Source organism: Manis javanica, chromosome 7 (genome assembly GCF_040802235.1).
Source record: "Manis javanica isolate MJ-LG chromosome 7, MJ_LKY, whole genome shotgun sequence".
In the NCBI taxonomy this organism is placed as follows: Eukaryota; Metazoa; Chordata; class Mammalia; order Pholidota; family Manidae; genus Manis; species Manis javanica.
In genome coordinates this window covers 88,266,458-88,275,562 of record NC_133162.1, presented here as the reverse complement: position 1 = coordinate 88,275,562, position 9,105 = coordinate 88,266,458, and the positions used below count along the sequence as shown (strand labels likewise).

Sequence of the window (9,105 nt, the reverse complement as noted above, 5' to 3'; positions counted from 1 at the left end):
CATGAGTGACCTCTTCTTGAACATATCTCCCCAGGCAAGGAAAACAACAGCAAAAATGAGCAAGTGGGACTACATTAAGCTGAAATGCCTCTGTCCAGTGAAAGACACCATCCATAGAACAAAAAGGAACCCTACAGTATGGGAGAATATATTTGAAAATGACAGATCCCATAAAGGCTTGATGTCCAGAATATATAAGGAGCTCACATGCCTCAACAAACAAAAAACAAATTACCCAATTAAAAAATGGGCAGAGGAACTGAACAGTTCTCGAAAAAAGAAATACAGATGGCCAACAGACAAATGCAAAGATGCTCCACATCGCTAATTATCAGAGAAACGCAAATTAAAACTACAATGAGGTATCACCTCACACCAGTAAGGATAGCTGCCATCCAAAAGACAAACAACAACAAATGTTGGCGAGGCTGTGGAGAAAGGGGAACCCTCCTACACTGCTGGTGGGAATGTAAATTAGTTCAACCATTGTGGAAAGCAGTTTGGAGGTTCATCAAAATGCTCAAAACAGACCTACCATTTGACCCAGGAATTCCACTCCTAGGAATTTACCCTATGAACGCAGCAATCAAGTTTGAGAAAGACAGATGCACCCCTATGTTCAACACAGCACTATTTACAATAGCCAAGAATTGGAAGCAACCTAAATGTCCATCGGTAGATGAATGGATAAAGAAGATGTGGTACATATACACAATGGAATACTACTCAGCCATAAGAAGTGGAAAAATCCAACCATTTGCAGCAACATGGATGGAGCTGGAGAGTATTATGATCAGTGAAATAAGCCAAGGAGAGAAAGAGAAATAGCAAATGATTTCACTCATCTGAGGAGTATAAGAACAAAGGAAAAACTGAAGGAACAAAACAGCAGCGGAATTACAGAACCCAAAAATGGACTAACAGGTACCAAAGGGAAAGGAACTGGGGAGGATGGGTGGGGAGGGAGGGATAAGGGGGGGGGGAAGAAGAAGGGAGGTATTAAGATTAGCATCCATGGAGGGGGAGGAGAAAGGGGAGGGTGGGCTGCACAACACAGAGAGGACAAGTAGGGATTCTACAACATTTTGCTAAGCTGATGGACAGTAACCGTAATGTGGTTGTTAGGGGGGACCTGATATAGGGGAGAGCATAGTAAACATAGTACTCTTCATGTAAATGTAGATTAAAGATTAAAAAAAAAAGAAGGAAAGAAAGAAAGAAAGAAAGAAGAAAGAAGAAAGAAAGAAAGAAAGAAAGAAAGAAAGAAAGAAAGAAAGAAAGAAAGAAAGAAAGAAAGAAAGAAAGAAAGAAAGAAAGAAAGAAAGAAAGAAAGAAAGAAAGAAAGAAAGAAGAAAAGGGGGATTACTCCTTGATAGGATAAAACTATTGGTAAATCAAAGATCAACACATGCTTTAAATATCCTTAATGTTGATCACTTAAAGGGTGTCAGATGATCAGCTATGGAGGCACTCTTTTCTGATAATATTCCTTCTCTTAATAAAAAAAAAAAATGCAGTCCCTGTGTGCTGACTTCCAATGAGTTCTGCACAGTGGTATAGAGGGCATGTCAAAGTGTGGACAAAGGGTCTGTTCGTTTCTATGCAGAAGACCAAGGCCTAGCTTGGATACCCAGAAAATGAACTAAGATACGATATGAGGAGGAGCTTCCGGCATCAGCACTCTCTGGAGGACTCGTGCCGGGGGATGATCATCAAAAAGCCTCCACAGGGATCCGGGCGATGCTGCGGTTGTGGCTGCATCCACCCCACCGTTTCCTGGACTTGCCATTGGAATGAGGAGGGAGATGTCTAGGCTGGCATGTGCATACAGTGAGACAACGAATTTGACCGGATCTGTACTGTTGGAACTCAACCAGGAGTTGGGAGGGGTGCAAGTTGTAACACTCCAAAATCTTATGACTATAGACTATCTACGGTTAAAAGAACATATGGGATGTGAACAGATCCCAGAAATGGGCTGCTTTAATTTGTCTGATTTTTCTCAGACTGTTCAAGTACAGTAGGACAATATCCATCATATCATAGACAAATTTTCACAAATGCCTAGGGTGCCTAAATTGTTTTCTTGGCTTCACTGGAGATGGATGGTAATTATAGATTTGCTTTGTTTATGTCACTGTATTCCTATTATGTTAATATGTGTGTGCAAATTAGTTAGTAGTTTAAAACCTATACATAAGGTACTCTACAAGAAGATATGTCAAAGAAATAATCAATCCTCCCATGTTTTCTTCCATATGCTACCTCTATAGCTTTTCTTCTTCCTTCCTAATTACAACCCTTAAATAGAATTTGTGCCTCATATCGAATTTACCGAGTATCATAATTCCTCCAAGTGGTAAAGATACCTCGAGACAAGTGCTGGGCATAGAAGCCACAGGGCATAAATCTGCAAAGAAGTAAAAAGCTAACCTTTGCAAACAATATGGCTTCTCTCTCACTTACCAACTTTACATTTCCCTGTATGGCCCCGGAAGGTGACTGGTTAGCCAGAGACGTGTAAGATTCCTTAAGGGAGGAACAACCTAAGACAGGCACAGTCGCAGGGGGGCCATCAGGTGAGAAATTGGGGATCAACAGTGGTGAGGCTCAGAACCTCACCCCCCCCCCGCTTTGAGAGAAATCTTCTGCATCCGTGGATGTTTTGCTGCCCTTGTCTACCTTGGATTAATACTTAGTCCATAGGCACACACCTGATCATCTACATTTGCCCTCTTACAGCACTGAACTATGTTTTTTACCTTTATCTTGCGTCTACCTACCACTTCAGCATTTTATTAAAAATAAAAATAATAATAATAATAAAGGGAGAAATGGGGGATCAACATATAAATCAAGTATAAAAATCAAACGAATATTCATATTTGACCTGATTGTTTATAGTTCATAATGCGTGATCAAAACCGAAAGTTTCTGTGATGAATGCCCTTGTACTGTTCACCATGTAAGAATTTATTCACTATGTAAGAATTCGTTCACCATGTAAGAACTTGTTCGTTATGTTTCAGAAGATTGTAGATTGACGAGAATTAGGCTTGAGATGGATTAATGATTGTACATTGAGCATTGACCCCCCTATACTGAATTTTATTGTTGTTAACAACCATTTGATCAATAAATATGAGAGATGCCCTCTCAAAAAAAAAAAAAGAGAAAGAAAGAAATATTTAGCTTGCTGTTGTTTCGGTTGATGAAAAACACATCCTATAATCATTAATCGATGCCTGGCCTTCTGCCGTTGCAACCTAATAAAAGTGCAGGGGAGCGCTGACTTGGTGCTTAGTCTCCAGAGAAAGTCTAAGCCCTCTGCTAAACGCCAAAAAAAAAAACAATTATTTAGTGATTTTGGACAACATGAACCTGGATATGACTCAACAGCTTGATGTGGCTGTCAAAATAATGAATTCAACCTCTAGTTGCATTGCTAATAACAGTGCTCATATTTATTAAATACTGCCCCTGGCCATGTACTAGGCCGTATTCTAAGTACTTTACATGTATTAACTCATTTTACCTTCACACCAAACTTATAAGGTGTGTGTGATCAGAACTGAGGCTCTGAAAGGTTAAAGATCTTGCCCAGAGTCACAGCAGCCAGAATGTGGTGATTAACTGGGAGGTGTCCTCTGACTGCTTCTGGCTACACCTTGACCTTCCCTTAGGTTCATTAAATGTGTCTGTACAAGCAACGCGGAGGAGTCTAAGTTCACGTAACCTCCATTATTCACATGAGTGGTTCTCACATAATGTGCGAAGTGTCCACCTGGGGAATTTGGTGGTGTGGAGAAAATTCCCACACCCATACTGAGAGATGATAATTCAGAATCAGCATCTTAAACATCTGTCTTGAGTGATTCTGATGTCAGGTGATCCTGATCCTCTGGGGATGCTCTAGAAACACGAGTTGAAACATTCTTTACAGCAATCCAAAATCAGCTTAAAATGAGATGTTTTAAGTGAAGGAAAATAGGCCTGTCCCAGAGTCTCAGAAGAGGGATACAGAAGAAACCTTTCTCACACACACACCACACACATACACACACAGAAACAACTTGCCCCTAAGGCTTTCATAAAAGAAAGGTTCAAAATCATGTACAATTGTGGAGAATATTAATTTTGTATTTATACACCTAGATGTTACTTGTTACTTTTTTACAATGGTTTTGTTGTTTTTATAACAGGCCTAAAAATAATGATACATCTAGTAAAAATGCTATCTTAGAAGAATATTGTAACACTAGAAAGCTGCAAAACATAATTTTTTAAATTAGCAGACTTAATTTTTTTAGAGCTATTTTAGGTTCACAGCAAAATTGAAAGGAAAGTACAGAGAGTTCACAAATACTTCCCACCCTCACATACACACATAGCCTCCTCAGCAACATCAGGGACTCCCATCAGTGTGGTATGTTTGTGACAATCAATGAACCAACACTGACACAGCATTATCCACAGAAGTCTAGAGTTAGCATTAGGGTTTACTCTTGGTGTGTTACAATCTACAGATTTTGACAAATGTATAAGGATATGTATCCAGCATTATAATATCATACAGAGTAATTTCACTGTGCTAAAAATCCCTCACTCATTCATCCCACCCTCTCTACTGCTCACCATGAATCCCTGGATACCACTGATCTTTTTACTGTCTCTGTGGCTCTGCTCTTCCACAAGTCATATAGCTGGGATCATATAGTGTGCAGCATTTCAGATTGGCTTCTTTCACTTGGCAATAGACACTTAAGGTTCCTCTGTGTCATTTCATGGCTTGATAGTTCACTTATTTTTATCACTGAATAATATACCATTGTATGCATGTACTATATAGTTTCTTACATCTTGGTTGTTTCCATGTTTTGGCAATTATGAGTAAAACTGATATAAATATTTGTATACAGGTTTTTGAGTGGATTTAAGTTTATACCAATACAGACAAATACCAAGGTGTGTGATTGCTGGATTGTTGGTATGAGTATTTGGCTTCACAAGAAACTATAATTGTCTTCCAAAGTGGCTGTACCATTTTGCAGCTCCACAAGCAATGAATGGGAATTTCAGTTACTCCACATCGTCATCAGCATTTGGTGTTGTCAGTGTTTTTTACTGTATACATTCTAGCAGGTGTGTACTGGTATCTCACTCGTTGTTTTAATTTGTAATTCCTAATGACACATGATGTTGAGCATTGTTTCACATGTGGCTGGCCATCATTATCATCTTTGGTAAACTATTCATATATTTTGCCAAATTTTAAATCAAGTTGTTCATTTTCTTATTGTTGAGTTTTAAGGGTTCTTATTTTAGATAACAGTCCTTTACCAGATATGTCTTTTGCACATATTTTATATAAGCTTATGGTTTTCTATCTCATTCTCTTGAAAATGTCTTTTGCAGAGCAGAAATTTTTAATTTAAATGAAGTCCAGTTTATTACGTTTTTTCTTTCAAGGATCATGCCTTTGATTTTTGTATGTAAAGTGTCATCACCAAACCCAAGGTCATGTAGACTTTACCCTATGTTATCTTCTAAGAGTTTCTTAGTTTTGTCTTATATATTTAGATGTATGATCATTGTTTTGCATGTAGATGTCCAATTGTTCACACCGTTTGTTGAAAACACTCTCCTTTCTCCATTGAACTGATATTACTCTTTTGTCAAAGATCACTTGACTAATTTATGTGGGTCTATTTCTGGGCTATTTTCTTCCATGTACTTATTTGTCTATTCTTCCACCAATACCACACTCTATTGTTTACTGCGGTTTTATAGTACATCCTAAAATTGAGTAGTGTCAATCTTTCAACTTTGTTCTTCTCTAATATTTTGTTGGCTTCTCTGGGTCTATTGTCTTTCCATATCAAGTTTAGAACCTCCTTGTTGATATCCACAAAATAAAATTTGCTGAGATTTTGATTGGAATTACACCAAATTTATATATCAAGTTGGAAAGAACTGACACCTTAATATTGTTTCCTACTCATGAATATGGAATACCTTTCCATTTGCTCAGTTTTTATCTCTTCCATCAGAGTTTCATAATTTTCCTCATAAAGATTTTGTACATATTATATTTATACCTAAGTATTTTTTGTGTGTGCTAATGTAGGTGGTATTACATTTTAAATGTCAAATTCTGATTGTTCATTACTGGTAATTGGGAAGTTGAGTGACTTCTGTACATTAAACTTGTATCCTGCAAACTTGCTATACTCAGTATTCATTCCGGGAAAATTTTTGGCTGATTGTTTTAGGTTTTCTACAAAGATGATCTTGTCCTCTGTGAACAAAGACATTTCTTTGTTTTCAACAGAAATACTTTTAAATTCTTTTCTTGTCTAATTGCATTAGCTGGGACACGCAGTACAATATTGAAAAGGAGTAGTGAGAAGAGATATCCTTCCCTTGAGCCTTGTCTTAACAACCTCTAGTTTCATTCCATTAAGAACGGTAATAGCTTTACATTTCTGCGGATATCCTTAATTCTTTTGAGGATGTTCTCCTCTCTTCCTAGTTTGCTGAGACAATACAATCTTTTTTTAAAAAATTTTTTATTAAGGTATGATTGATATACACTCTTATGAAGGTTTCACATGAAAAAACAATGTGGTTACTACGTTTACCTATATTATCAAGTCCCCACCCATACCCCAATGCAGTCACTGTCCATCAGTACAGCAAGATGCCACAGATCCACTATGTGCCTTCTCTGTGCTACACTGTTCTCCTGATCCCCCATACCATGCATACTAAACATAACACCCCTTCAATCCCCTTCTCCCTCCCTCTACACCCACCTTCCCACACCTCTCCCTTTTGGTAACTACTAGTTCATTCTTGGAGTCTCTGAGTCTGCTGCCATTTTGTTCCTTCAGTTTTGCTTCATGGTTATACTCCCCAATTGTGGGAAATCATTTGGCATTTGTCTTTCTCCACCTGGCTTATTTCACTGAGCATAATGTCTTCCAGCTCCATCTATGTCGTTGGAAATGGTAGGATTTGTTTCTTTTTCATGGCTGAATAGTATTCCATTGTGTATATGTACCACCTCTTCTTTATCCATTCATCTTCTGATGGGCACTTAGGTTGCTTCCGTATTTTGGCTATTGTAAAAAGTGCTGTGATAAACATAGGGTGCATAAGTCTTCTTCAATCTGAGAAGTTGTATTCTTTGGGTAAATTCCAAGGAGTGGGATTCCTGGGTCAAATGGTATTTCAATTTTGAGTTTTTTGAGGAACCTCCATATTGCTTTCCACAAATGGTTGAACTAGCTTACATTCCCACCAGCAGTGTAGGAGGGTTCCCCTTCTCTGCATCCTTGCCAGCATTTGTTGTTCTTAGTCTTTTTAATGCTGGCCATCCTTACTGGTGTGAGGTGATATCTCATTGTAATTTTAATTTGCATTTCCCTGATGATAAGTGATGTGAAGCATCTTTTCATGTGTCTGTTGGCCATCTGAATTTCTTCTTTGGAGAACTGTCTCTTCATATCCTCTGCCCATTTGTTAATGAGGTTATTTGCTTTTTGGGTGTTGAGGCGTCTAAGTTCTTTATATATTTTGGGTGTTAAACCCTCAGACAATACAATCTTAAACCTAAAAAGCATTAACAAAAGTAGTGTAGGCAATTTGATTCTGATTTTGTGAAAAATGTATTTTACATTAATAAGGGTGGAAGGGAATACACATAATTCTAAGTAGTCTTTTTTGGCTGGATAATGGTTATTTTCTTCTTTACATATTTCTGTATTTTTTAAATTTGCCCAGTTAACTGGTATTTTTTATGAAACGAAAACATGAAGCATGATTAGGTGTTCTGGACAGAACAGCTTGCGGACTGAAAAAACAATTAAAGCCTAAATTAAACGTAAATCTAAGAGAGAACTAATATATTAACTGTGCCATCAATGAGAAAGCAGGTTCTCTGAGGGCCAGGCCTGACTGAAGTATCCCCAAGCCTAATAAATAAATCAATTCACCTGTGCCTCAGCTTTGCCTATGAAACGCCACTTGTTTGGCACTCGGAGCACGGTTTTTGTGGATGTGGAGCCAGGTTTCTGTTTTTCCAAGTAGTCTTATTCATTATTTTAGAATGAGGTGAGAAAGGGAGAGGAGGGTAGCGAGGGAGAGAGGGAAGGGGAGGTTTGAGAGATTGAAACTGAACTACTGAACTCGAAGCAGAAGGCCTGGCAAGCCACAAGAGAGGGGACGGGGTGCGGGCCCCACGCCCCAAGGTTGCCGGGCGGACCGCGGGAGCCGAGCGCATGCCCTGGGCGGGAAGAGGGTAGCAGCGCCCCCGCCTGGCTCCTGTGATCCTGGCCGGCACATCCCGCCCGCCAGGTGCCTCGAGAGTGCCCTCGGCTCCGGAGCTCCGGGCCCCGCGGCTCCCCCGCCGCGCCGCGCCGCGCCGGGGGGCGGGGGGCGACCTCGACAGGAGAGGGTCGCGGCGCGCGCTCTGCCCCGTGGCGTTTCACCGCAGCGAGCGCCGCGGACCGGCTGGAGCCGGCTCAGCCGCCGCGCCTGAGTCGCGCCGCCGCGGACGGTCTCGGGGACTGCGGGCGCGGGCGCGCACGGGCGGCGGGCGCCGTGTGGACCCTCAGCGGGCAGCGCGCCCCTTCGCCCGGGGCTGCGCCTGCGGACGGTTCTGGCCCCTGGCCCCTCAGCTTTAAGCCTGGGTGCCTCCGGCCCTACTCTACCGTTGCCTATGGGGATCCGAGAGTTTCCCGGCGGCGCACCCAGGGGCAAAAGCATCGCCATGTGAGTAGCGCCCGGGTGGCCCTCTGCAGCCGGGACGTCGGGTAGTCTGGGTCTCGGGAAGGGGCGGCGCGCGGCGGAGCTGCTCGGGAAGTTAGGGCATCCTCTCCCTTCGCCGCTCTCTCCGACCTGCGCTGTCCCTGGTGTCCAGGGGCGGACTCGGGAGTCAGACGGGACCCGACGCCCAGGCTGCCGGGGGCGCTGGGGTGGGCGGCGGGAGACCGGAGGGGAGCAGCGCCAGCCGTTCGGCGGCACCTGCCCCTGGAGAGCCAGGGCTGCGCTCTTGCTTGCCCTCTGGTCGGCTCCTCACCAGAGTCCCCTCGTCTCTCCCTC

The 9,105-nt window shown here is 41.8% G+C and overlaps 1 protein-coding gene across 1 annotated transcript in view; it reads left to right on the top strand.

Moving 5' to 3' along the window:
• Positions 1–8,348: 8,348 nt before the first annotated feature.
• The window catches only part of SLC35F3 (solute carrier family 35 member F3), a 461,394-nt gene continuing 460,637 nt past the window's right edge, over positions 8,349–9,105 (top strand). The window contains exon 1 of the mRNA XM_037017161.2: positions 8,349–8,775. Within this exon, the coding sequence (XP_036873056.1) occupies positions 8,723–8,775 (53 nt within the window). The 5' untranslated portion in view covers positions 8,349–8,722. The remainder of the gene's footprint in view (positions 8,776–9,105) is intronic.